This window comes from Rhinatrema bivittatum, chromosome 19, assembly GCF_901001135.1.
Source record: "Rhinatrema bivittatum chromosome 19, aRhiBiv1.1, whole genome shotgun sequence".
NCBI lineage: Eukaryota > Metazoa > Chordata > Amphibia > Gymnophiona > Rhinatrematidae > Rhinatrema > Rhinatrema bivittatum.
Window position 1 is genome coordinate 28,629,234 of NC_042633.1, and position 26,037 is coordinate 28,655,270.

Here is a 26,037-nt window from a genome sequence, read left to right on the forward strand (position 1 = left end):
TTCCCTTCCTTTACACACCTTTTGTTCTCTCTTTGGACATTTGAGTTTTTGGCCCCAGCTACCTCTGGGGATCCAGCTCAGCTCCTACTAAGCTAATGTGCTATGAGCCTTCACTAATAGCTATCCTGAGGATTTTCCCCGGTTTAACCCTGGACTCAGGCAACTGCCTAGGGTGCCAGATTTTGAAGACACCAACTATCCGGGCCAAAAGGATACTGCTTCTGCTTGCTTTAGTGGCACGGGCCAGCACAGCTTCAAAGGGGCAGCAGCGTGGCATTCTGTCTAAAAATCCAGCCCATCTAGACCAATCGTCAGAGCGACAGTCCTCTCCCTCCAAACCCCGAGTTTGGCCAACAGATGTAGCTATTATGCTGACTGGGCCTCCCCTGCCTCCACTTAGGAGGGCTGTGAGTGCTGGCTCTGTAGCAGAGGCAGGGCCCAAAAATGAGACCCACATCTCCAATATGGCTGCACCAGGCCTTTGGATCAGCCCTGTGCCTGTATTTGTGAGGGCCACCTTATCCTGCCACTGCCCATTCTGTCCCTCTTCTCTGGCAGCATGCGCATGTCTGGGGGTGCAGGAAGCGTGCACTCCTGCTGCCTCTGCCGGCGGGGCCGGCAGATCTCTTAGGCAAGCTGGGCAATCACCTAGAGGGCCAAACTCCTGTCAGCATGAGGCACAGAAGGCTGCTGGGCCAGATCTAGTACTGCCAAAAAGGGAGCATTTGGCTGGAGCCACTGCCACCAGTAGGAGGGAGCACAGTGCTGCCAATAGGTAAGCTAGGGAAGGGGGGGTGCATGATCCACATTTGCCTGGGGCACCAAATACTCTTGCACTGGCCCTGTCTGCTGTACATGTACAGTGATGAGAGTGTGTGCAGGGGGAATCACACTGTTGACCAGGAAAACAACCCACAGGTGCAATGTCAGAGCTACACATGGGTCACTATAAGCTCCAACAGTGGTTCCCAGAAAAGTCACCAGTACCTGATGCTCAGCTCCAGCCCACCCCCTGAGCTCTGCACTGAGCACCGCTGTGACGCTGTTCCCAGGATCCAATCCCTGCAGAGCTTCCCTGGTCCCTTGGAAACTCAAAATAGCAATTTAGCCATATTTATCTTACAAGTCCCCAGGTGGGATTTGAACCTTCACCACCTGGCTAGAAGGCAGATGCCTTCCCCACTGAGCCAGCAACTCACGTTCCAACCACTGGCTTCAGAAGTCCTTCTCAAAGTCCATAATTCAAAGTCCAGCCCCACTGGGCCTAACTGCCACCTCCCTCCATACCTCTGGGAGCTCAACACTTCCCCAGAGATACAGCCACCCACCAGCAGTTCTCCAGGCAAAGTGTCCTTGTTGTATGTCCAAACAACAGAAGTCCCCACACTCACCTTCCTTGTGATAGTGGTTGCAGTCCTTCACACCATGGGGATATCCAGTGTCCAAGTTTCCACAAGCAGCCAGACAGCCCATTCCTTCCTCCTCAGTCCCCAGCAGGAGACTGAGACTACTCTCCTAGGGAGTCCTTTTTATCCTGTGGCTAACTCCGCCTCTTCCGCCAGCTGATTGGCTCCTTTAGCCACACCCTCAACTTCCCACACCTGTGGTTCCTCTGGTCTTATAACATCCGGGGAAAGGAACCAAGGGACGTCTCTTGCCTTGTGTTGCTATATTTTCCTTCCCCCCATTCCCTTGAAGCATTGGTTCCTGGGTCTTTATCTGATGGTTCTGGTCTAGCATAGTGACCCCGTCACATCCGCACAGCAACAAGACACCCCAGCGGTGGCTCTTGAGCTGGTAATTCTGGGTGCCTCGCATCCCGGAGTGTGGTGCCTGCACCCAGCACCTTCCCCAGCTTCTCCCTCTTGGAGTCCTTTGTCTTAGCAGCAGGCTGAGCGTGACGCAGAGAGTGTGCACTGAGCACTGGATGGGGACTCACGGTGAGAGCTGGGAGCAGCAGGAGCCACGTGCGGCAACCAAGGAAACGAAATGAAGCAGCTGCCCGCAGCACTCCTGCAGGGCCATCGGAACGGGGTCATGTGTGTCGTCGCCCCCCTCTCTTCCTTGTTTTACAAGTTGGAAGAGGGACTGCTGGAGCTGTCCGTGCTTCCCTAGCTTGGCTTTTGGCCCTATGAGTCTTCGCCGTGTCCAGCCTGCCTGCTCTGTGGCACTTGCTATGCCATGGGCATGAAGAGTTTGGGAGACACTGGCGCCTAGACTGCCGCCCCCGTGCCAATCGCCTTCTCTTCCCTTTCCCTCCACCCCCTGGCATCACCTGCCCTCTCCCTCACCCCCTGCCATCATCTTCCCTCTTCCCCATCTGAAGTCATCGCCTTCCCCACCCCACCCCACGTCCTTGAAGAGCAGAAGTCTGGCACCAGGCTTAATACCCAGTGCTGCTGCTTCCACCTTGGCCAGCTTCCCTCTGCAAGCTGAAGTGCCCGGGGCCAGCAGGTCTCACAAGCTGACAAAGCCCCGGGTGATTTCCATTGCCAGGAGCCGCTGCTGCCACCCCCTGCAGGCTCAGAGGGAAAGGCAAAGGTAAGACTGAGGCCGTGGCACGCCAGCCTTTCAGCCACGGCAGACCGGTGGGCCGCAGCACCAAACGCTGCCGTAGAGAACACACAACACCACATTAAGGATGCAAATGCGTCAACCCTTAGAGAAAAGGGACCCCCGTCCAGATGCAAAGTCAGTCATGCACCTTACCCTGCAAACAGCCCAAAGTTGCTACCTGGGTTCTAGAGAACTGAAGGCAAACCATCAACCGAAATACGCCGGACAGAAGGGAGCAACAGTCTAGGAAAAAAAGGACTGCTGAAAGATCCTCAGCATTGCAGGCCAAGGAACAGAAAGAGGGAGAGGGGGATGCCAGCTGGCAGAGGGATGGAAGGCAGCCAAAGAAGGGGCAAGAAGAGAGAGGGGGCTGCTGCTACTAGGCAGAGTGGTGGAGGAGGGGGACTCCAGCTGCTGGGCGACTCCCACTGGTGGGCAGAGTGGTGGAGGAGGAGGACAAGGGGGTGGGGGAGGGTGAAAGGGGGATGCAAGACAAGGAAGAGCTAGGGTAAGTGATGGGGATACAGGACAAGAAGTGTGGGGAGAAAGAGGGGGGCTCAGGCACAGAATGGATTGGGGGGATGCAGGGCTAGGAGTGGGGAGAAAGAAGATTCAGGGGAAGGGAAGAGAAAGGGACTGCTGGGCAAGGGGTGGGAGAAGATCAAGAGGGGGCGGCTGGGTAGGATGGAAAAGGGGGTGCTTTACACAGGTGGACCTTTACTGCTAAAGGAGAAAGCAGAAACAGGTAAGTGAAAGGGGGGGGGGGGTGCAGATAAAGCTGGCCCCAGCTCTGTGTGATCAGTGTCAGAGAGCCAATGCTGCCATCCGAGCCTGGTGCTGACCCCGAGGTACCAGCAGCAGCAGGGGGGAGGAGCCTGCTGAAAGCTCCGCCCCCTCCTCCCGCAGGAGTCGTTACTATGAAGCCAGTGGAAGGGGCGGAGCCAGCACAAGGCCTGTTAGGGTGAGGGCTATCAGACCACCTGCTGAATTAGGTCGGCGGCATCAACTCTATCAGAGGTGAGGGTGGGATCATGGGGAAAGGGAAGGATCTGACTAGGGTGGGGGTTCTGATGAAAGGGACTGGGGGAGGCACTTGGGATGGGAGAGATGGAGGACTGCGGCCTCCATTTTCTATTTCTGGTCCCCCCCCCCCCCCCCAGTATTCTTGCCTTCCCAGTTCCCACATTCCCCCCCACCCCCCGATCCTCTTCCTCTTCCCCATCCCTGAGATCTATATTTCCTCTCCTCTCCCACCTTAATAGTGGAATCCCCACTCGAATTAAATATATACAGACAAAAACGAAGTTCGGAAGACTTATTTTGATCACATTATTTAATATTCAAATGTATGACAATGTACTGCAGAATTTCAGAAACATGGCCATACTATCATACGTGCTTTTTAACTTGCCGCAGAAACTACACAGAACACGGCAATGACTGCTTGTGGCCAGTAGGTGGCGCTGCTCTGTTACCGCCGCTTGCAACAGCCATACAATAGCGCTGCAGTGACCCATTTCTGGGCGGCAGGTGGCGCTGCTCTGTTACCGCCGCTTGCAACAGTAATAGCGCTGCAGTGATTCGTTTCTGGCCGGCAGGTGGCGCTGCTTTGTTACCTCCGCTTGCAACAGCCATAGTTAGCGCTGCAGTGACCCGTTTCTGGCCGGCAGGTGGCGCTGCGGCTACCCTGTCCTTTTGTCGCTCCCCCTCCCCCCAATGCCATTTCAATCAGGACCCCAGATCCAGGATTGTCCTCTGCTGCCTGAGTCAGAAAATGCGACTAGGAGTAGAAAGGCTGAGCCGGTGTACCCCCGACTGCGTCCGAGACTAGTAAGGTCCTGCGGGCCAGGGGCGGGAGGCGGTAAGGCGCGAGGGCAGAGGGTTGGGCAGTACAGGGGCAGCCGCGTGTCGAGGGGTGGGGGAGGGTCCTGCTGCGGGGGCGGGGCCGGGTTAGGCGGAAGACAGCCGGCAGGGACACGTGGGAGCGGTGAGGTTGGTTTCGTTCCCGTTTGTGCGTGACTTTTGTCTTTCTCTTGCGGGCGAGCTGAACCTGTCCTGGGTTTGCCTCGTGGCACGCATGGCGTTGTAGTGCCGGGTTTCCCCCGGTGACTCTGTTAAGGGCAGCGGAACTACCAGTCCCTGCACGCCCTGCGGTAAAGCCAGGTCTGGTTCAGCGTGTTGGGGTTGACCGGCGGCGGAGGGAGAGAGCCCTGTTAGTTATGTGATCGCAGTCTGGGGCAAGGGTGGCTCCCCCCTGTTGTTTTGGAAAGGGAGGAGGAGTGGTCTGCGACTGGTAGCTTGGAGGGGGGCAGTGGTTTGTGTGTGGCAGGGAATGATCTATGCCTGGTAATCTGAAAGTGGAAGGAGGAGTGGCTTATGGCTGCTGGTCTGGACGGGGGAATGACAGGAGAAGTGATAGTAGTGGCTCGCGCCTGGTGATCTGGCGCTGGACTGTGATCAGCAGCTCCGAGTTACAGTTCACATACTTCCTGTTCTACGCTGCCTCTTTTCCTTCTCTTTTGGTCTTTTCAGGATCTTGGTCCCTCTCCTGCCTAGGTTGGCAGAGACGACTTCTGCGTTTGCTGCTGGCTCTTGGTTTGATTTTCTTTCTTGTCTTCATCTTTCAGTTAAAGTTGTGTGGTAAACTGTTATTGCGCTTGCATGCATGGAAATGAAAGTCAAGGAACACAACAATATAAAATAGTATTCTTTTTTATTGGACTAATTTAATACATTTCTCAACTAGCTGACATTCTCTTATTTTGTTATCTTTGGCTCATTCTGTTTGCACCTTTTGGAAGGGAGTAATATCTCCCAAAAATAATCAAGATCTGTATTAAATTAGTCCAGTATAAAGGTTTCTCTCTTTATCCTTTTTGCTTCTTGACTCTTATTCCTGTGCATGTTTGACTGAAGTCCTTGGGATGTAGCTGCAGACCCTTTTTTGCTCCTGATTTTCTTGCCTGCTCAATAAAGGAAAAATAGAGGAAAGCTTACCAAGGTCAGCAGACTGCTTTGGTTTCACGTAGACTTACACATTCTCTTGCTGTTCACCACATTCCTTGATTAGAAAGAATGTTATCGTCACATCTTGCTACCAATTCTTGAGTTTTTCCAAAAGCAGGGACACTGGTCTGAGCCTTGGGCAGGGATCCAGGTGACTCAGGTTCAAATCCTGCCTCTGATGCTCCCTGGGTGCCTGGGCAAGTCACTGTAATTTCCCAATGTCTCGGGCATCCACTTAGTTTGTAAGCTCTCTGGGGCGGGGACTCATACCTGGATGTAATTTGTTGGACTTTGCCCTGGTTTAGCGGGCTATTAAAATGCCTTTGTAATGATGATTTTTGCCACATGCAAATTATTTGTTCAGAGAAACATTTTTCCTACTGCTGCCCTCATCAGGATTGTTGCGGTTTGTTCAGTTCAAGAGAATTTGGCCCTGTGCTAACGCACAAAGTGATAAAAGAAAAGAATTGCAAAGTACAGATGCGAAATAAGGCAATTCCTGGTCCGAATCCCCTCGGGCCAGATTACGGTTCTTGCCTGCTATGGATGCTGGTTCTCCTCTTTTCCCAGGGCCTTATACGGTGCTTTTCCTGTTCGTTCCTTTGTGGGAAGTCTTGGATTTTTCCCTGTCACTTCTGTATTTTGCTCAGTACAGGGGCAATGTATTTCTGTGTCTGTTGCTTCTTGGGGTTTCCAGTTCAGTTTTTGCATCCGATTTGTGGTTCTTTTTACTCTCTGCTCAGTGAGGGTCGCTCGGCGTCCTGTGCATGTGACCGAGGCGAGCAGTTTTGCTAGTTGTGTAGGTTAGGGTCGCAGTCCGGCTTATTCTGATGTTTCAGTCCTGGGAGTTAGTGCTGCTGTTCAGCTTTGCTGCATATGTGCTAAATGTGTTTCTTTTTACAGGGTTTTGTTACGTCACAGAGGGGTAGATTTTATAAATGTACGCGCGGGCGTACTTTTGTTCGTGCGCCAGGTGCGAACAAAAGTACGCTGGATTTTATAAGATACGCGCGTATCTTATAAAATCCGGGGTCGGCGCGCGCAAGGTGGGGTGCACATTTGTGCAGCCTGTGAGCGCCGAGCCCAGCGCGCGCTGCCTGTTCCCTCCCGCCTCCCCTCACCTTCCCCGGCCCTATCTAACCCCCCCCCCCCCCACACACACACACACACAGCTTTGTTGGCAGATTTACGCCTGCGGGCTGCTGGCGCGCCATCACCCGACCCGGGGGCTGGTCCGGAGGCCTTGACCACGCCCCAGGCCCGCCCCCAAAACGCTGCATCACTCACGTCACGCCCCCCGACACGCCCCTCCATGCAAGCCCTGGGACTTACGCGCGTCCCGGGGCTTGCGCACGCCGCCGAGCCTATGCAAAATAGGCTCGGCGCGCACAGGGGGGGGTTGGGGTAGGTTTTCAGGGGGGTACGCGTGTACCCCTTTGAAAATCTACCCCAGAGTGCTTGATTACCGGAGAACATTTGTGTTGCTGTTCCTGAGTAGGGAGTCATAAAAGGAAATCCCCCTAGCTGTGCCTGAAGCCTTCCCACGTTTCCCTGGGGAGCGTGAAGATCAGAAGCCTGTGGCACGTTTACCTTTGATTCTTCATGGATTCCCCTGGTTTGCACGTTCACCACATTTTCTTCTCTGTTCTCTGCAGGCGAGTAAAGTTGGAGCACTCCCCCCAGGTCCTCGCGATGCTGACCCTCTACCTCTCCCCCCACCCAGACAACTTCCACAACCTCCGAGTGCTGATTGCGGCAGAGTATGGCGAGACGAGACCCCGCCTGGTGGAAGTCTCCGCCGCGGCCGGTGACGCCCTGAGGCGCTTCCCCATGCTGCCGGCGCTGGAGTCGGGGGGCGGGCTCTCCATTTTGGGCCCTGCAGCGGTGTCATTCGCACTGGCCCCCGACCGGCTGAAGGGCTCTGGCCCTGCTGAGGCTGCGCTGATCCAGCAGTGGGTGAACTTCGCCGAGAACGAGATAGTCCCGTCCGCCTGCGGCTGGACCTTCTCTGTGCTGGGGCTTGCACAGCTGGGCAAGCAGGTGAGGGGGAAAGGGACACAAGGGTTGAATGGTGAAATCTTGGCATTGGCTGGGTGCTGTCGGCCTGGGTTTGCTGTGCTGATTCTGCTGGATCGTTCCTTTCCCTTTCCAGGTGATAGAGCGGGCTAGGCAGGAGCTGAAGCAGGCACTCAAAGTACTGGATGCACACCTGAGACTCCGCACTTTTCTGGTTGGCGAACACCTTTCGCTGGCTGACATCACGGTTGTGGTCTCCCTCCTGCTGCCATACAGACACGTGAGTTCTGCTGCTGCTGTTGGGCTCTGTGTTATGGGTTCTTTCGGGATCTGCTAGTGTTTGTATTTGCCCTGTGGTCGGTATTACTGAACTGGCTAAGAAAAATGACAAGACTCACTATGTCTTCTGTGAAATAATGAAAAGCTATATTTTTTGGTATAATGTACATACAAAATGGGTGCTTATGAGAACACTGAGACAAATTACAAAACAAAATATATACAGTATATGAGCACAATAAGCAAAAGTAATGATCTTAATCCCCCAACTAGTAAGGAATTTCTATATATATATATATGCAAAGACCTAGCAGAAGCTTTTTCATTTTCCTGGTAAAAAGGGTGTCTCTGAGCACCCCCAGACACTGAATCAGCAAGCAAGTTCTCAGCTGGAGACAGCACTGGAGACCCCTAACCTCGGTTCTTGGCAGGGAATCTGGCTAGAGTTGGAGGTGCTGGGGATTTTATGCCTCGTGGGATAGGACATGCATTGTTGGGATTTCTTTGGGTAACTTTTCTTGATATAGTGTTATCCTACTGATAAGGAAGCTTTACTGCATATGTTTGGGATCACTTATAAATGATAAAATTCTTTTGTTTTGTGCATATTCCCTATTTCTCATGTGTTACTATGTGACTACTATCTAAAATATTCTTTAATCCACATATCTTGAATAATATCTGCATTAGTGTAAATGAAAGCAATCCTATAATAATTCAGATAGAAACACTACAGGTCCTTTTATAAAGATTTACTGGTAAATACTGTATGCAATTCTGTCATATATATTTCTTAGTAAAAGGTTTTACTGAAACTGCTCTGGGTATATGCAGGTGTCTCAGCGCAGCACTAGTGAAGCTTGGTCACAACCTTTTAACTCTCTAGCTCTTGGCTTGCTCTAAACAAGTGGTGGTCTTATTCTTCTGATTAAGTCAGATTTCCATTTTGTGCCCAGCATCTGACTGTGACCTTGGAGCTTGGGAAAAGGGAGGCCAGTGTAGGCAGTAAAACGTGCCAAGCAGCTTCTAGCAGGGGGCGCGGCCGGCCTGCTACAGCCCACAAGCCTGTGTGTTATCTTTTCCTATGCAGTACCTGCCTGGTGCACAGCAGTGGAGTCTAATGAAGGCCAGAGGAGATTGCAAAGCACAAAGCATTTCTCAGTGACACAAACTGCATCCAAACAAATCATTACTATGATAGAATTTTTCTCTCAAAAAAGACAGAAAATTATACATTCCCTGTACCTCCCCGGATCAGTCCAGACTCCTGGGTTTTGCCTCCCCTCCAGCAGATGGAGACAGAGAGAGTTTTATTTACACTGCCACATAACACGAGGTGCCACCTGCAGTCCCTCTGTATTTCTCTGTCTCCAGCAGATGGAAGGTGGTGCCAATCCTGCAGTCTGAGTCCTGGTGAGACCATACCCTCTGGTTTGTGAGGCGGACGGAGCAGGGGGTCAGGGACCCTTTGCTCACGCCTTCATCATCGGACAGGGCTGAAAACCAGGGGTCCGGGTTCCAGTACCTAGCGTCTTTGGATTTGACTGAAGCGTACTTATACATTGGAATCCGGCCCGATCTTCAAAGATATCTGCAATTCATGATTCTGGAAGAACATTTTCAATTTTGGGCCCTGCCCATCAGTCTGGCGGCTGCGCCCAGGGCCTTCACCAAGGTAATGATCATGGTGGTTGCAGCTCTCCGGAGGGATGGGGTCCTGGTCCGTGCCTGTCTGGACGACTGGCTGATTCAGGTGAAGTCGGAAATCCTTTGTCGGAAGGCAGTGGCCTTAATCCTTTGGTGCCTGAGATCGTTGGATTGGATAGTCAATCTGTCCAAGAGTCATCTTTTCCCTTCCCAGATTTTGGAATTCCTGGGGGCCCATTTCAGTACAAGGGTGGGGAAAGTATTCCTCACCGAAGAGCGGATTTCCAAGTTGCAAGCTTAAGTTCGTGGTTTGAAGTGAATGCTGAGCAATTTCAGCTACCTCTCCCACTTACGGAGTTTGCGCGGCCCAGTCTCTCATGGTGGCTCCTTCTGGACAAGTTAAGTCTAAGTGTAGAATTGGACATCCCTGTCGGGACGATCATCACCGCCAATGCCGGTCTCTCTGGGTGGGGAGTGGTGCGCCAGAACCAGTCTGTGCAAGGGCAGTGGTCGGTGGAGGAAGCCTTGCGGTTCATCAGTCGTCTAGAGATGAGAGCCGTGCGCTTGGGTCTGCAGGTGTTTCTACCCCTGGTGAGGGGGAGGCCAGTGAGAGTCTTGTTGGACAACGCGACAATGGTGGCTTATATCAACAAACGGGGGCACCAAAAGTCGAGCAGTGGCTGAAGAAACCCAGGGTTTAATCAGTTGGGCAGAACAACATTTTATTTTATTTATTTAAATTCTTTTAATATACCGATGCTCAAGACCAAGTCTTATCGTACCGGTTTACAATGGAACAAGGGGAAACCAATTAACAACTATATAGAAGGTAAAGTTATATTAAACAAGGAGCAAAAGAAAGGAAAGATTTCAAACAAATGTAACTGGAGAGTACTAAAGTAGTCAACGAAAAACAATTAAGTAGCGAGACATATAAAGGTTAACATAAGGTTGCTGAGTTCGGTTGGAGATTTATCATAGGCAATTATTAGCATAATAATTGTGGAAGGAGGAAACAGGGGGAGGTAAACGGGGGTGGAGGCAGGGACAGGAGCGAGGAGGTGGGGGAGGAGATAGGGAAAGGGTGGGAAGGTGAGAGTCAATATTGGTAGATAGAGGCTCCTTCAGCGGTAAGCTTGTGCGAACAGCCAGGTTTTCAGTTTCTTTCTGAAGGAGCGATGGCATTGTTCCTGGCGTATATCTGGAGCAGTTAGCATCCTCACTCATAGCGGCACGGTCATCGTGCGAGCGGATTTTCTGAGCCGGTGGGAGCTGTCGGAGGAATCAATGTGCCTCATCAGGCACAGGTGGGGCATGCTGTGCATGGATTTAATGGCGACCTTCTGCAATGCCAAGGCCCCTCATTTCTTCAGCCGGTGAAGAGAGAGGAGCAGAAGGAGTAGATGCCTTGGCCAACGGACATCCTTGTGTATGTATTCGTGGGCAAGATCTTGCGACGCAGAGAGGCCTATCCAGTTGACGTGAATCTCATTGCGCCAGAGTGGCTGATGCGTCCGTGGTTTGCGGACTTAGTCAATAGCAATGGACGGTCTGTTACGGCTAGCTCATCTGCTGAACCTTCTGCGTCAAGGCCATGTTTTTTTAGATCGGGCAGATCGCTTTCGTCTGGCGGCTTGGCTTTTGAGAGGGAGCGATTTGAGGAATAAGGGTTTTTTTGGAAGGGATCATCGCTACCCTCTTGCAGTCTAAGAAGACTTCCACATCCCTGGTGTATGTGAGTATGGAGAGTTTTTGAGGCCTGGTGTGTAGGGCAGAGGGTGGATCCTATGTGAGCCTCGGTGGTGTATATTTTGGCCTTTCTACAGGAGGCTTTGGTCAAAGGTTTATCCTTTAATTCTTTCAGGGTTCAGTTGGCAGCTTTGGGCTGTCTTCGAGGTAAGGTTCAAGGAGTATCTCTGGAGGCATGTCCGGACGTCATGCGTTTTCGGGGAGTGAAACATTTGTGTCCTCCAGTTCGGAAGCCTTGTCCTTCCTGGAGCCTTAACATAGTCCTTAAGAGCATGTGTGCAACTCCGTTCTAACCTCTGACACGAGGTACTATGAAGGATCTCACTTTGAAGGTGGTTTTCTTGGTGGCTATTTGTTCAGCTCGCTGAATCTCCGAGCTTCAGATGTTATGTAGGGAGCTCTTTTTGAGGATTTCGGATGAGGGAGTGTCCTTGAGAACAGTTCCTTCCTTTCTGCTGAAGGTGGTGTCGTCATTCCACTTACGTCAGTCAGTGGAGCTCCCGTCCTTCCCAAGTTTGGATCCTACGGCGCCTCAGGCTACAGAGTTAAGATGGTTAGATCTAAAGCCTGCTTTGTTGCATGCTTTACATCTAACTTCCACTTGTCAAATCATCTCTGACAAGTGGAAGTGGATCATCTCTGACAAGCTTCCACTTGTCAGATCATCTCTTTGTGCTGTGGAGTGGTGCCAAAACGGGTCATAAGGCATCAAGAGCCACAGTTGGCAGTGGTTGAAAGTGGCTGTTAGCTCTGCGTACGTCAGTCAGGGTCGCCCTGTTCTGCAGGGGCTCGGGCGTATTCTGCCCGTTCTCAGGCGGCCTCCTGGGCCAAGTGACAGCAAGTTTCACCGCAGGAGACCTGTAGAGCGGCTGTTTGGAAATCGTTGCCCACTTTAACCAGGCATTATTGTCTGGATGTCTAGGCCCCAGAGGCCATGGGTTTTGGGGAACGTGTACTTCGAGCGGGACACTCACAGTCCCACCCGGTTTAGGGAAGCTTTGGTACATCCCAGGAGTCTGGACTGATCTGGGTCCGTACGGGGAAAGGAAAATTGGTTCTTACCTGCTAATGTAAGTTTCTGTAGAACCACAGATCAGTCCAGAGTCCCGTCTAGTTGAGGAAGGGAATAATTGAGTGGACGCCGCAATCTGTTTTATTATGATTACTCTGAAGAATGGCACAAGTTTTTTGTTAGTCCTGCACAGGGTTTTGTTTGGGCACGGTTCTCCGTTCCAGGGTTCCTCTTCTCACTGCTCGTTCAGGGGAGGTTAGTTATTCAAGGTGTTGGGTTTTGTTTGTTTTGTTTCTGGCTTGGGTACGGATCAATACTGAGGGAGACTGCAGGTGGCACCTCGTGTTAAGTGGCAGTGTCAGCGAAAACTTTGTCGCCATCTGCTGGCAGGGAGGCCAAACCCAGGAGTCTGGACTGTTCTGTGGTACTACAGGAACAAAAATTAGCAGGTGAGAACCCATTTCTCTCTAATACTCTGTCCGGTGAGGAATTTGTTTTCCACGCTGACTCTCTCCCTCCATGCAGGTCCTGGATGCCCGCTGCAGAGACCCCTTCGCCAACGTGACCCGCTGGTTCCTTACCTGCACCCACCAGCCCGAGTTCCAGAAGGTGCTAGGGGAAGTAGCGCTGTGCGAGAAACCGGCCCCCGGGGAGCCCTCCAGAAAAAGCAAAGGTGAGTATGGGGGAGAGAGACGGGGAGCAGAGGGCCGCAGCCTGCAGTGCCTCGGGCTCAAGGCGACAGAGGGGAACCGCCTCTCTCTTTTTCAGAAGAGCGGTCCCTGGCTTCCGAGTCCTCCGCGGCACCCACCGGCGAGGATGGCAAGCCGAAGAGTGCGGCGCAGCTCAAGAAGGAAGCCAAGAAGAAGGAAAAACTGGAGAAGTTTCAGCAGAAGCAGGACAAGCTGAAGGAGCAGCAGACCGAGGTGAGCTCCCCTCTCCCTCGTCCACCCTTTTCGGTTGCTCTCCTATGTCATCGCCCAGTGATCAGGGGTGTGATGGCATCCGCTTTGCGGAGCACACGACTGGAGCGCGGTACCCGCCCGGATCTGCCCACGCAGAGGGAGGGGGGAAGATTGGCTTCACGCTGAGCTGTCGTCTGTCTCTACACCACCTCTCTCTCTCTCTCTCCGATAACTTCAGAAAAAGCCGAAAGCAGATAAGGAGAAGAAAGACCTTGAGGTGATCACGTACAACCTGCCAACTTCCCCGGGGGAGAAGAAAGGTCAGTGCCCGTCCCACCTGCTCTCCCAAGAGGACTCGTCTGCCCACCCGAGAAGGGGGGCTTAGAGATCAGAAGGCCTGCACCGAAGGGCTGAGTGCTCCTGCGGCACACCCACTAATCCCCCCGCTTCTCTTCCCCAGATGTCACCCGCCCCATGCCGGACTCTTACAGCCCCCAGTTCGTAGAGGCTGCCTGGTACCCCTGGTGGGAGAAGCAGGGCTTCTTCAAGCCGGAGTATGGGGTAAGTGGAAGGGGCCAGGCAGGTGAAGGAAGGCTGCTGCTCTGGCCTCAGGAGCCGGATCTCCGGGGGGGACGGGACTCCCAGCTGCTGATGTCACGGGGTGGGGAGAGGTTTGAGTGTGAGAGATGGGTGGAGGAGGGACACCGGAGGAGTGATGCTTGTGGTGGGGGAGGGCGGATGAGGACCAAGCTAAGAGGTGTCCGTCTCTCCTCCCCTCCTTGTGTCCTGCAGCTGTTCAGCCTGAAGGAGCCGAATCCCCGGGGGATCTTTATGATCTGTATCCCGCCCCCCAACGTGACGGGGTCCCTGCACCTGGGCCACGCCCTTACCAATGCCATCCAGGATTCCCTGACGCGATGGTGAGACCGGGAGTCGGGAGGGGGAGGAAGGCATAAGGGACTTTGTGCGTAGCTTGGGGGGGTAGGAGGGACTGGGGGGGGGGGGGATAGTTTTTGGTGTTTTTTTTTAAGCAGAGTTTGGGTGGGGTGCGCGCGTGCTAACATTTTGGCGAGGGCGCTGGCTGTCTCTTAACATTTTTTTTTTTTTTTGTGGCTCAGGCACCGGATGCATGGTAAAACCACCCTGTGGAACCCGGGCTGCGACCACGCGGGGATTGCCACGCAGGTCGTGGTGGAGAAGAAGCTGTGGCGGGAGCAGGGCAGGACCCGCCACGACCTGGGGCGGGAGAGCTTCATCCGGGAGGTGTGGAAGTGGAAGAACGAGTAAGTGCCGCTCGGCCCCTCTGCCGGGCGCGTTGGAGGGATGCTTGGCTCGTTTGCACAGTCCCTGCCGACTCGACGGATCCCCCCCCCCAAGGTCTTTCTCTGTGCAGTGGGAGCCGTGTCTCTTTGTCTCAGGTGTGGGATTTTTTTACCGCTCAGCTGATCTCCCCGTCTAACACTTCTAGGAAAGGAGATCGGATTTACCACCAGCTAAGGAAACTGGGCTCCTCTCTGGACTGGGACCGCGCCCGCTTCACCATGGATCCTGTGAGTAATGGCTGCTTTGGGACTCCCTTTTGGGTGCTGCTGGTCGCTCAGCTGGCGCGCTCCATTACCTGATCCCCTCGGATAAATGCAGCGAACGTGCCCAGGGACCCGGGGGAAGCACATCGGTCAGTGCCTGCTAGTGCATCTGTCAGTGACTCCTCTCTCTTTTTTTTTTTTTTTGGGTCTCTCCCCGTCCCTGCAGATGCTGTCCTACGCCGTGCAGGAGGCTTTCGTGCGGCTACACCAGGAAGGCGTCATCTACCGCAGCAAGCGCCTCGTTAACTGGTCCTGCACCCTGAACTCTGCCATCTCCGACATCGAGGTGGGCTGGGGAAACAGAGGGACTGATAGGACCTGCCCACGCCAGCCCTTGGGGTGTTGGAGGACAAGGGGGGGCCCTGTCAGTCCCAGCAGGCATCTTGTAGAAGGGGTTCCGGGACCTTCCGTGAGGGGGGGGTGACTCCTGTCCTGGCTTCCTCTCTCTTTCCAGGTGGATAAGAAGGAGCTGCTGGGACGAACCCTGCTTCCCGTGCCCGGGTACAGGGAGAAGGTGGAGTTTGGGGTCTTGGTCTCTTTTGCCTACAAAATCCGAGGATCCGGTGAGTCCCACTGCCCACACTTGGCATCCGAAAACTAGGCGCTTTCCTTCAAAATTGGCAGATCAGCTTGTTCTGATGCACCCAGTCGCAAGAATCCTTCCAAAATTCAGCTGCACAGCCTGGGGTTTTGGTTGCCGTTCTCAAGACAAGTGACCCTCGCGAGCCTGCAGCGCAGCCCACGAGCGTGTTGGGGGACGCAGGCGCCGTCACACGTCAGGTGTGGGCGGAGGTTTTGCCACCTGCCGGGTCAGGCCAGGTCGCTGAACTAGATGAAGCTGCAGGGGGTTCCAACTTCCGGAAACCAGGGGGAAGGCACCCCCAGAGTTAAGGGCAGTGCAGAGCCCGTTCCAAGCTTGCGAGGACGGCAGTCAGGAAGGTGCTGCCCCCCCCTGCCTCGTGGTGCAGGGGATGGCTGGCAGAGCTCGGCCCGCCCAAGCCTGCTGCAGTGACTGGCCTGGTGGGAAGGGGAGGAGAAAGTCAGTCAGGCTGGGGGCAGCAGAGAGGATGACTTTTGGGGAAAATCACCCCGAACGGGGAGGGGGACTCTCACGCAGCTTCCCCTGGCCTGCAGGTGACCTCCTTCCAGCGGGGTGAAAGTGATGGCGCCATCGAGGGGACGTGGAGCGATGCTGCCATCTGCTGGCTCTAGTTTGCATTACAGCCTCCTGGGGGGAGGGGCGGGCGGCGGTTGATTCAAAACCTGAAAGCAGATTTTTTTTGCTTGATTAGAAACCTAAGGCTGCTTCAAAAACGGGGGCAGCGCTGAGCTTTAAATTTGCATCCCTCTGATGGCTAAACAAATTGATCTTGGCTTGATCCTCCTGCCCGCCTCTGGCTACGCCGAAGAAAGGAGGAAGGCGGTTATAAGCGTGGGCCTGGTAACCCGCCAGGCTGGGTGTCTGCCCGTGCGCTGTCTTTGAATCGGGGTAGAAGTAAGTCAGGGAAGCAGTCTGAAGACCCCCCCTCCCCCGAATAGGCGTAACCACATGGTGGCAGCATCGCGCCCCGCTGGGTTTGGGGCCGAGCCCTCCTGCCCAGTTTAACCTAAGCCGTTCAGAAAGTGCGAGGTCTCCTTTGGCTTGCTGGCTCCTGGCATCGTTTTGTCCTCTGCTTTGCCGAGATGGGCCCGCAGTGGCCAGGAAGGGTGTGCCATTCCCGATTTTAGGCTATTTATTTTCCTCCCCCCAGACGAGGAGGTGGTTGTGGCCACGACGCGCGTGGAGACCATGCTGGGAGATACGGCAGTGGCTGTGCACCCTCAGGACCCTCGATACCAAGTAAGATCTCCACACCCAGCCCACCCCGTTCCACCTTGTCCCCTCGTGTGCAGACCCGTCTGGGGAAGGGCTCTTTCAGTTCCTTTGCAAAGACCATGTCAACTCTCCTTCTGTGCCTTAATCTGCAGCATCTGAAAGGGAAGAGCGCGCTTCACCCGTTCTGCGGCAGGGACCTGCCCGTGGTCTTTGATGAGTTTGTGGACATGAGCTTCGGCACAGGTAAGAGCTGGCAAGAGGGGGGCGCAGAAGCGTGGCGTCTGTCCCACGCGCTGCGGGTGGCGCGCCGTCTCATGGGACTCCGGGAAGCCCCCCCCCAGGCCTCACTTGCCCTCCTCTTGTGCACAGGAGCCGTGAAGATCACTCCGGCCCACGACCAGAATGACTACGAGGTGGGGATGAGACATGGGCTGCAGTTTGTCAACATAATGGATGACAACGGGTTGCTGATCAACGTGCCGCTGCCGTACCTGGTAGGTGTGAGGGTAGGGACCGGACGAAAGGGCTTTAATGCTGTAGCGTACGTGAAATGCCCGCGTTCGCACTGAGGCGTGTTAATGGGGGTTACAGAACGGCATATTCAGGTGGGCCGCATCAGGGGCAGGAGGGAGGAGCGGGCCTGACTGTCTCGAACCTAAACGTTGGCAGGGGGGGGGAGGGGATGTGGGGTGGTTTTTACTTTCCTGCTCTCCAGGAGGAGTAGAGCAGAGACGTTTCAGGGGCGGTGAAACCGGTTAGGCGCAGTTCTTGGGAGTCTGCCTTCAAAGGCTCTCGCTCCCTACCTCTGGGGGAGCTAGGTGCCCAAATTGGGTCCTTTGAAAGGTGGACTGAGGCGGAGCCCAAAAACTGGGGGGGCTGTGGGGGTAAAGCTAGGGCTCGCAGGGGGCGGGAGAACTTTGGGGCCTAGCCCTAGGCACCAAAATCCAGACAAATGAATTTCAGGCCTGAGTTTAGGTGGCTTTTCAGGCAAAGTGGTGTGTGGACTTCTTGGCCCTTGACTCCTAAAGGCTCCAACGCCCTTTAGCCAATGCCACATGAAATGTGCTGGACTAACGTGCATGTAGCATGCTTGGTAAATGGGGCCTGACCCTCTCTCCTGCAGGGCATGAAGAGGTTCGAGGCCCGGAAGGTGGTGCTGGAGGCTCTGAAGCAGAGGGGGCTCTTCAGGGAGGTGAAAGATAATCCCATGGTGGTACCCGTGTGTAGGTGAGAGCAGGGGCCAGCCCATGGTGCTGCTTGTGAGTGCGTGTGTGTACCGGTGACATGGGGGGACCATCCCGTTTGCGTGCTTGTGAGAGTGTGCACGGGGGAAAGAAGGGGGAGCTACTTTCTGGCCTTGCATAAGTGTGTGGAGGCGAGAGCAGGGCAGCCATCCCACAGCGCTGCCTGGGAGGGGAGGGAAGAGGGGCCATCAGCCGCGGAGTCCCCTAATGTGCCGCTCAGTCCTCATCCCCCCCACTGAGGAGGTAGCGGTGTCTGTTTTCTGAAGCGCTGCGCTGCAAAGCTTTCTCGGATGCACTTTGGCTGAAAGGCACAATGCGCGTCTCGCTGTAACCCCCGTCCCTTGCTGCTGCAGTCGCTCGAAGGACATCGTGGAGCCGCTGATGAAGCCGCAGTGGTACGTCCGCTGCCAGGAGATGGCAGCTCAGGCAATGGAGGCAGTGCGCGGAGGCCAGCTCCGCATCATCCCCGACTTCCACATCAAGACCTGGAACAGCTGGATGGAGAATATCAGGTGAGGGGGGAGGAGAGGGGCTCTCGTGGTCTCTCTCTCTCCTCTGGCTTCCTGTCTCAAGCTGTGTTTCCTTTTTTCCCTCCGGCAGAGACTGGTGCATTTCCCGGCAGCTGTGGTGGGGACATCGCATCCCTGCGTACTTCGTCACCATAGACGATCCCTCTGTCCCGCCAGGCGAGGTGAGACCCTGCTTTGCGTTCCCCTCTCCCGGGGGTGGTGGTGGATCATCCTTAAATGTCTCACTGAGGGCACTTTACTCTCTGCCAGGACACGGACGGGCGGTACTGGGTGAGTGGCCGCAGCGAGGAGGAAGCTAAGCAGAGGGCAGCTGAGACGTTCAACGTGGCCCCAGAGAAGATCTCCCTCCGACAAGGTGCGCACAGAAATGTGGGCTCGATCCAGGCGCTGTTCGCTGTGATTTCCCCTCCCCCCGAACGCTCCTGCCACTGCCGGTTGGGAAAACGCTCATCAAGCCTTCCCCTTGCAGCCTGCCGAGATCAGAGCAAGCCTCGCTTGTTTGATTTTAATCCGCTTTATTGAGCTGTAAGAGGCAGCGAGAAGGGAAGAAAAAGGAGGGGTGATAAGGAAAGGACCAGGGACTCCCACTGGTCACTGTCTGCTCCTCGGCAGAGCTCCGCTGAGGGAGGGAGCCCTAAGCTCTCCCTGTCACTTCAGCAGGTAAGAACCAAGTTTCCTATTCTTTTTCCCCCCAAAGGTGACGATATTCGCCCTAACTTTTAGGCTGATTAAAAAGCTGTTCCAGAGCTGCAGTTGCAGCGTTTCAAGGCCTCCAGCCATTAGGGGCCAGAGTGAATGCTGTGCTTCAAGTCCGTCCGCCCCAGTGATGGCGCTCGCCCTCCGGTCCTGCCCACTGTTCCGGGTTCAGACCGTGCACGCTGGCCCGGGGCGGGGGGCTAAGCCGCCTCCTCACCTCTCGAGCAGCCCAAAGTGCCTGCTGTCTGCTTCCACGAATGCACCTGAAGCCCTTCCCGGCCCCGGGGGGGGGGGGAGAATCTGCTTCATGTCGCCTTGTCCTGGCTGCCGATCACCCAAGCCTGGAAAAGTAACCAGTTATTCCTCATCATGAGCCTGGCTAAATTTCTGGGTCCCTACCCATCTAGGATCTCCGAAGAATGGCGAGAGCGCCCGGAAATAGAGTGAAAAGCCCGGCCCTTCTCTCACACAAATCTAAAAGGGCCCTTACCACCCCCGCCCCGTGTTCTGCAGGGAGCCAGGGTCGAGCTTTTAAAGCTGGGAGGTGCCCGAGTCCTCCACTAATTGCAGCGTAAAACGCCCATTTCCGTGCAGGCACTTCCAGTCATCTATTTTGGAAAACAGCAAGGCAGAGATCCCAGAGACAAAAGCATCTTTCATGTAGACCAGGGCGCAGTCTCTTCCAGAGATGCAAGTTAAACCCCAGAGAATTGCGTGGCCAGCTCGGCTGCGCCCGGAAACAGAAGCAGGCATCTCTTCTGGCTTCGCTCTCGGCTTGTATATGTCATTTCCCTCTCTTTGGATCCTGCAGAGCAGCAATGAAGTTCAAAGCGCCAGCTGTGGAGTTCTTCCTGAAAGAAAATGTGGTTTTCATGGGACAAGGACTTGGAAGAACCCGTGCTGAGCTTTCAGGCCATCTCTCTCGTTTCCCGCCGAGTAATTCCCGTGGCTTTTTTTTCTTCCCCCCCCCCCCCCCCCCCTCCCCAGATGAGGATGTCCTGGATACGTGGTTCTCCTCCGGGCTCTTTCCTTTCTCCATCTTCGGCTGGCCCAACGAGGTGAGGGGCAAAAAGGCAGCGGCGCTATGGGGCTATACGGGAGCTGCTGAGGAGGGGGAGGGAACGGAGCGTGGAGGGAGTAAGCGGGGGCCCCCATATCGCCTGTCTTGGTTAATTTTGTTCTTTGGGTTGCAGACGGAGGACCTGCAGGTGTTCTACCCCGGGACACTGCTGGAGACGGGACACGATATTCTTTTTTTCTGGGTCGCTCGCATGGTGATGCTGGGCCTGAAGCTCACGGGGAAGGTGCCCTTCAGCGAGGTGAGGGGGGTTTCTCCCGCACAGGGGAGGTAGGGGACCTTGGGGGGTCTGGCCGGGGTCATCGGCAAGAGCACGGATCACTAAGGGGGGGGGGGGGGGTGTGGGGCTGTGTGCGTGACTTCATTTCCCTTTGGGGGGGGATATAGGTAAACCTTCCCTGCTGTGGCAGCACCAGAACCCGCTGCCTTCTCTCGCTGGCTTTCGTTTTTCATTTTTTTGTCTGAAGCTGCCTTTCTTGTCCTCCCAGGTGTACCTGCACGCGGTCGTCCGAGACGCTCATGGGCGCAAGATGAGCAAATCTCTGGGCAATGTCATCGACCCTCTGGACGTGATCAAAGGCATCTCGCTGGAGGTAATCCCGCGCCGCGTGTGTGCGCGCCTTATCCTTCATATTTAAGGTGAGAGGGTGCGAACGTGCGAGAGAGGCAGAGTATCCTTTACACAAAGCGGGATGCTCCGAGGCACGTGGGACACAGGACTGCGGCGTTCCTCCTGACGGACCGTTTCTCTCTCATTTCTCCCCTTTCAGGGTCTTCACGCTCAACTTCTTGACAGTAACCTGGACCCTGTTGAGATTGAGCGAGCGAAGGAGGGACAGGTAAGCCCCCACACCCCCCATGAGCTTTCCGCTTGGCGTAGACTCTGTCATGGGCTTTTCGCCACCTCTGCCTAAGGCTCGCACCTTTTCAAGCTTCTTTTTGTGTGGCCAGTCCCCATGATGGGGACTCGGCTGACATCTATTTTTTTTTTTTTTTTTCTTGTCACGGCGTCCCCCATCCCCGTCTGGTTCTTCCTCGTCAAGCCTCCGTGTTTTCAGATGTTGCTGGTGGGCGTCTGTGTTTGGCCAGGAGCTGCGGTGCTGATGGGAGGTCATAACGTCTGTCCCCGGTTTTGTCTCTTTCCTCCCCCCCTCTCGCCACCCAACAGAGATCGGATTACCCGTCGGGGATCCCGGAGTGTGGCACGGATGCTTTACGCTTCGCGCTTTGTGCGTACACCTGCCAAGGTTAGTCCTCTCTTCTAATCCCCCTACCTGCAATTTAGTACAAATTACTTTCAATCGGGTGCTTTTTGGTAAGATGACATCTCTTATGGCATAAGACGTCTCCTACCCAATCGAGCACCTAATGATGCTGCTATCTACATAAGAGCAGTACTGCCTTCTAGTACTTGGAACGCCCTGCCTCAGAGGCCTGGAAACAAGTGCTAGAAGGCAGTACTGCCCTCATGTACGCAGCAGCATCGCCATTTGCTCATAGGTTTAGGAGACGGTCTTATGCCATAAGAGATGAGGGAGCACTTGTGATTCTTAAAAATGAACTTTCTGGACATGCAGGGAGCGGCGTCCGCCTGACTGTTCTGCTCCCCTTTTTCCCCCCACCACAGGCCGTGACATCAACATGGACGTGAACCGAATCCTGGGCTACCGGCACTTCTGCAACAAGCTGTGGAACGCCACCAAGTTTGCCCTGCGAGGGCTGGGGGAGAGCTTCCGGCCAGCGGAGGCAGCCGAGGTAACGGACGTAGGTTCCAGGGCCCTGAACTTCTCGCTCCACCTTCCGTGGCGGTGGTGGAACAGAGCGCGGTTTTTCTTGGAACAATTTTGAAAGCTCTGCCATAAGGTGGCGGGCAGGTCCAGTACGGGCCGCGTTTATACCCAAGCAGTCGTGCCAGGAGATTCGTACGCTCCTTTTGCAGCCTCTGGGCTAGTCACATTCCTGGATTGGTCTTTCTCCCTTTTTGGAAGCTTCCAGAGCCTGCACCCCAGAGGTGGCTGCACGTCTTGTTCTGTTTTTGTGGAAGGTGGTGCATTGTCCTAACTCTGCGCTTCCACCTCTCTCTCTCTCTCGCCCTCAGCCCAGTGGACAGGAGAGCCTGGTGGATCGCTGGGTGCTGAGCCGGCTGTGCCATGCGGTGGACCTCTGCCATGCCGGCTTCCAGAGTTACGACTTCCCTGGCATCACCACAGCCATCTACAACTTCTGGCTGTACGAACTGTGTGATGTGTACCTGGTGAGTGCCAGCTGGAGTTCTCCCTGGCTGTCGGAGTTGATCTTTCCCCTTCTAAACCGTTTTTTCTCTCTCTCCTCACAGGAGTGCCTGAAGCCTGTCTTTGCCAGCGAGGACCAGGCCGCAATCAGTGTTGCCAGGAGCACACTCTACACCTGTCTGGACGTTGGGCTTTGCCTCCTGGCTCCGTTCATGCCTTTCCTGACGGAGGAGCTGTACCAGCGGCTGCCCCGGAGGCTCCCAGGGGACCCCCCCAGCATCTGCGTCACCTCCTACCCGGAGCGCGATCAGGTGAGAGTTGGTGCGCCAGGGTCCTGTGACCCTGTCCTGCCCTGCTGTGGTCCGCTTCACTTACTGCTTCAGAATCGCTTTTATTCCTTCATGGTTGCAGTTTTTAAAAACGGGACAGAAAGCTTAGGCTAGGTTCTCTGAAGTGACCGCCCGGGGTCTGTTGACGTCAGACACTTATTTCCTGGTGAGTGATGGGATGCCCTGAGAAGAGCGAACATACAACATCCTGAGCTTTCTATTCTGTTGTCACTCTGCAGTAGCTGAGCAGGTCTGAGCCAAGAAGTGCATTGGACAAGTAAAGGCGCCAAATGGCCCACTCTTTTGACCCTGTGGCTCTCTTGCAGTACCGCTGGAGAGACGAGGAACTCGACAGGAAAATGGAGTTTGCTCTGAGCATTGTCCGCTGTATCCGTTCCCTGCGGGCAGATTATAACCTGACCAAGACTAAAACAGACTGTGAGTGTGTGTTGCCTGATGGTGCACGGTCACAACCGCACTGCCAACGTCTTACTTTCCGCTCTCGCCGCCTCTTTCTGTGGCGTTGCTCGAGGATGGGATCTGCCTTTTCTTAACCCACCTTCTCTCCCTGCCGCAGGTTACTTGACGTGTTTGGACAGCGACACCGTGGCCGCAGCGTCCCAGCACGCCAGCTACATCCAGGTTCTCTCTTCCTCCCGGAGTGTACATGTGCTGCAGCCTGAGGAGGTCCCGCCTGTAGGGTGCGCTGTGGTCATTGCCTCTGATAGATGCACTGTCCACCTTGCCCTGAAGGTAAGCACCCCCTTCCACCCCCAGACTGCAGGTTGTACCCCATCTACCATCTGCTGGAAGATACGATAGAAATGGGCACTATATAATAGGAGATAGTGACTTGTTCAAGGTCACAAGGCACGTCAGTGGAAGGAACAGGATTTGAACCTGGTTCTCAGCCCGTTGCTCTAACCACGAGGCCAGCCTCTCCCCCTCCAACTTCATATCGCAGTCCCCAGAAAGTCCTTTTCTACGGAAAAAGCCTGTTGCCTCAGTCACATATTTAGTTTGGAAGCTCTTTGGGGCAGGGACTTGCCGTACAGTTGTACAGTGCTGCATACATCAGTAGTGCTCTAAAAAATGAGCTTAAAAATATAATAATGTGGTTCTCAGAGAAAATGAGAATAGGCTTCTTTAGTAAGGTGATGGGTTTACTGGAATCACTGGCCAGCCAAGATGGGAACCAGCACGGCTGGGATGGATAGGGAGGGCACGGCTGGAGGAGTGAGGTATAGAAACGGAAACCTGATGGAAGAACAAAGGCCGACTCGTGCAAAGCAAGGGAATGTCTGCCAGCGTGACATGGCAGGGTTTTGGGGGCGTTCTTGGCTATAATCAGGCACGGGAGGGGGAGGGAGATTTTAGGGCTCCAAGCACGGGCCGTGGGCTGTCCTGGCTACACACTCCAGCTAAGGAGGAGCGATACCATGCAGGCGGTCAGTGTTGTACACTAACAGCTGGGAGATCTCCTTAGCTAGAGCAGAGCAGATGGCAACAACTGGGCAAACTGTGAATGGCTCAATTGTTCCTCCTCTGCCGTCGTCTACTAGGTTACGTAACCCTGTGCCCCACACTCTTATCGTCTTGCCAGCATTTCCCTAACATAGTACAGGCTCTCTATCGCCCACTACAGGCGCATGCCCTGCCTCCAGGGACCAGGCAGCAGTGCCAGGGCCCAGTTTCTGTGATCAGAACAGCAGCGTGTGAATTGGCTGTTTGGCTGCTCTGTAAAATGCATTCTGTCCCCCACCCCACAAGGAAACTTTCCTGCTCCAAGCACATTCTAAAATCTTTAACCTTTTTTTTTTTCTCCCCCCTCTGGTTGCTTCTTGAGAGTCTTAATTTTCAGTTTAGAAGTGAATAAAAGAACTTCTGTTGGCTACTTCCCTCTGCCCTCCACCTTGATCCACGTAAGGCCACAGCCCCCCTCCCTATTAGAAGATCTGACTGCTGAAAAGGATAAACAAATTCCCTGTACGTACCCAGATCAGGCCAGACTCCCCTCCAGCAGGTGGAGACAGAGTTTTACTGACTCTGTGACTTTAGCCGAGGTGCCCCCTGCAGTCCCTCAGTATTTCTCTGTCTCCAGCAGGTGGAGGTGCAAAGCCTGCAGTCTGAGTCCTTCACAGTAAAAGAAAAAAGAAGTTAGGCTGCCGGATTTAGGAGTGCTGACCTCCCTGGGGGTTGCTGACTCGGTTCTACGAGAGGTGGACCAAGATCACGTCAGACCAGTGGGTCTCAAGCGTGAATAAAGCAAGGTTACTCTTTAGAATTTGCTCGGCTGCTAAGAGAGATCGGCTTATGGTCTCCCCGTGTACTTACAAAGAAAAGAAGCTGGCAGTGTGAGAGACGGTTTGGCGCCATTCCTCCTGTCCCCCTGGAGGAGCAGGGGGACAGGAGGAATGGCGCCTGCCAAGTAGGAGGGCGTGTTCCATCCAATCCTCAATTTAGAAAAGGTAGTTTCTCCATGTGCACACTGGCATATCTGGCAAGCCGGACCTTGTAGATTACTATGCTATGGGTTGAAGTTTTTTTGTATGGAATGCTGTATTGAAGTTATTCACTAATTTTTTTTTTCCTGTTATGTGCCATGTAAAAGTTCTAAATAAAGAGTTAAAAAAAAAAAAAAAAAAGGGGGGAAATCTGGCTGTGAAGGTTCCTCTGTTCCAAATGGATACCCTGCATTCGGGGATTGCCTTAGTGCACAAGGGGGGATTACCTAGTGTCTCTAGATTTGACCGCGCACTTACACGTAGGAATCCGGCCCAATCATCAAAGATATCTGCAATTCATGATTCTGGAAGAACATTTTCAATTTTGCGCCCTGTCCTTCGGTCTGGTGACGGTGCCCAGGACCTTCACCAAGGTAATGATCATGGTGGCTGCAACTCTCCAGAGGAATGGGGTCCTGGACCACCCCTATCTAGACAACTGGCTGATTTGGGCGAAGTCTGAAATCCTTTGTCAGAAGGCAGTGGACTTAGGCCTCTGGCACCTGAGATCGTTGAGGTAGATAGTCAATCTGTCCAAGAGTCATATTTTCCCTTCCCAGATTTTGGAATTTCTGGGGGCGTGTTTCCATACAAGGGTGGGGAAAGTATTCCTCACCGAAAGAGCAGATTTCCAAGTTGCAAGCTCAAGTTCGCGGTTTGTTGAAGAAGCGAGTGCCAAAGGTCTGGGATTACTTGCAAGTTCTCGGGTCTATGGTTCCATGGGTGTTTGCTCATATGAGGCTTATACAGTCTGCTTTACTATCCCGCTGGGACTCGTTGTTGGAGCAATTTCAGCTACCTCTCCCACTTAGAATTTGCTCCGTCCAGTCTCTCATGGTGGCTCCTTCCGGACAAG

The 26,037-nt window shown here is 54.2% G+C and overlaps 1 protein-coding gene across 5 annotated transcripts in view; it reads left to right on the forward strand.

Annotated features, from left to right (window-relative positions):
- Positions 1–3,496: 3,496 nt before the first annotated feature.
- Positions 3,497–26,037, forward strand: part of VARS (valyl-tRNA synthetase) — a 28,280-nt gene continuing 5,739 nt past the window's right edge. The window contains exons 1-29 of one of the 5 annotated variants that reach the window (XM_029584875.1): positions 3,497–3,573; positions 7,218–7,602; positions 7,715–7,858; positions 12,791–12,938; positions 13,034–13,188; positions 13,406–13,487; positions 13,628–13,728; positions 13,960–14,087; positions 14,286–14,450; positions 14,636–14,717; positions 14,920–15,039; positions 15,208–15,316; positions 16,505–16,593; positions 16,722–16,812; positions 16,939–17,063; positions 17,693–17,796; positions 18,167–18,325; positions 18,414–18,504; positions 18,593–18,698; positions 20,027–20,097; positions 20,233–20,358; positions 20,606–20,710; positions 20,888–20,956; positions 21,286–21,364; positions 21,745–21,872; positions 22,216–22,371; positions 22,453–22,659; positions 23,004–23,115; positions 23,255–23,430. In XM_029584875.1, coding sequence (XP_029440735.1) covers positions 7,255–7,602; positions 7,715–7,858; positions 12,791–12,938; positions 13,034–13,188; positions 13,406–13,487; positions 13,628–13,728; positions 13,960–14,087; positions 14,286–14,450; positions 14,636–14,717; positions 14,920–15,039; positions 15,208–15,316; positions 16,505–16,593; positions 16,722–16,812; positions 16,939–17,063; positions 17,693–17,796; positions 18,167–18,325; positions 18,414–18,504; positions 18,593–18,698; positions 20,027–20,097; positions 20,233–20,358; positions 20,606–20,710; positions 20,888–20,956; positions 21,286–21,364; positions 21,745–21,872; positions 22,216–22,371; positions 22,453–22,659; positions 23,004–23,115; positions 23,255–23,430 — 3,576 coding nt within the window. In that variant the 5' untranslated portion in view covers positions 3,497–3,573; positions 7,218–7,254. Of the gene's footprint in view, positions 3,574–4,494; positions 4,568–4,613; positions 4,720–7,217; positions 7,603–7,714; positions 7,859–12,790; positions 12,939–13,033; positions 13,189–13,405; positions 13,488–13,627; positions 13,729–13,959; positions 14,088–14,285; positions 14,451–14,635; positions 14,718–14,919; positions 15,040–15,207; positions 15,317–16,504; positions 16,594–16,721; positions 16,813–16,938; positions 17,064–17,692; positions 17,797–18,166; positions 18,326–18,413; positions 18,505–18,592; positions 18,699–20,026; positions 20,098–20,232; positions 20,359–20,605; positions 20,711–20,887; positions 20,957–21,285; positions 21,365–21,744; positions 21,873–22,215; positions 22,372–22,452; positions 22,660–23,003; positions 23,116–23,254; positions 23,431–26,037 lie in introns of those variants that run through there. The other 4 variants (XM_029584874.1, XM_029584876.1, XM_029584877.1 and 1 more) reach the window with 4 other exon arrangements.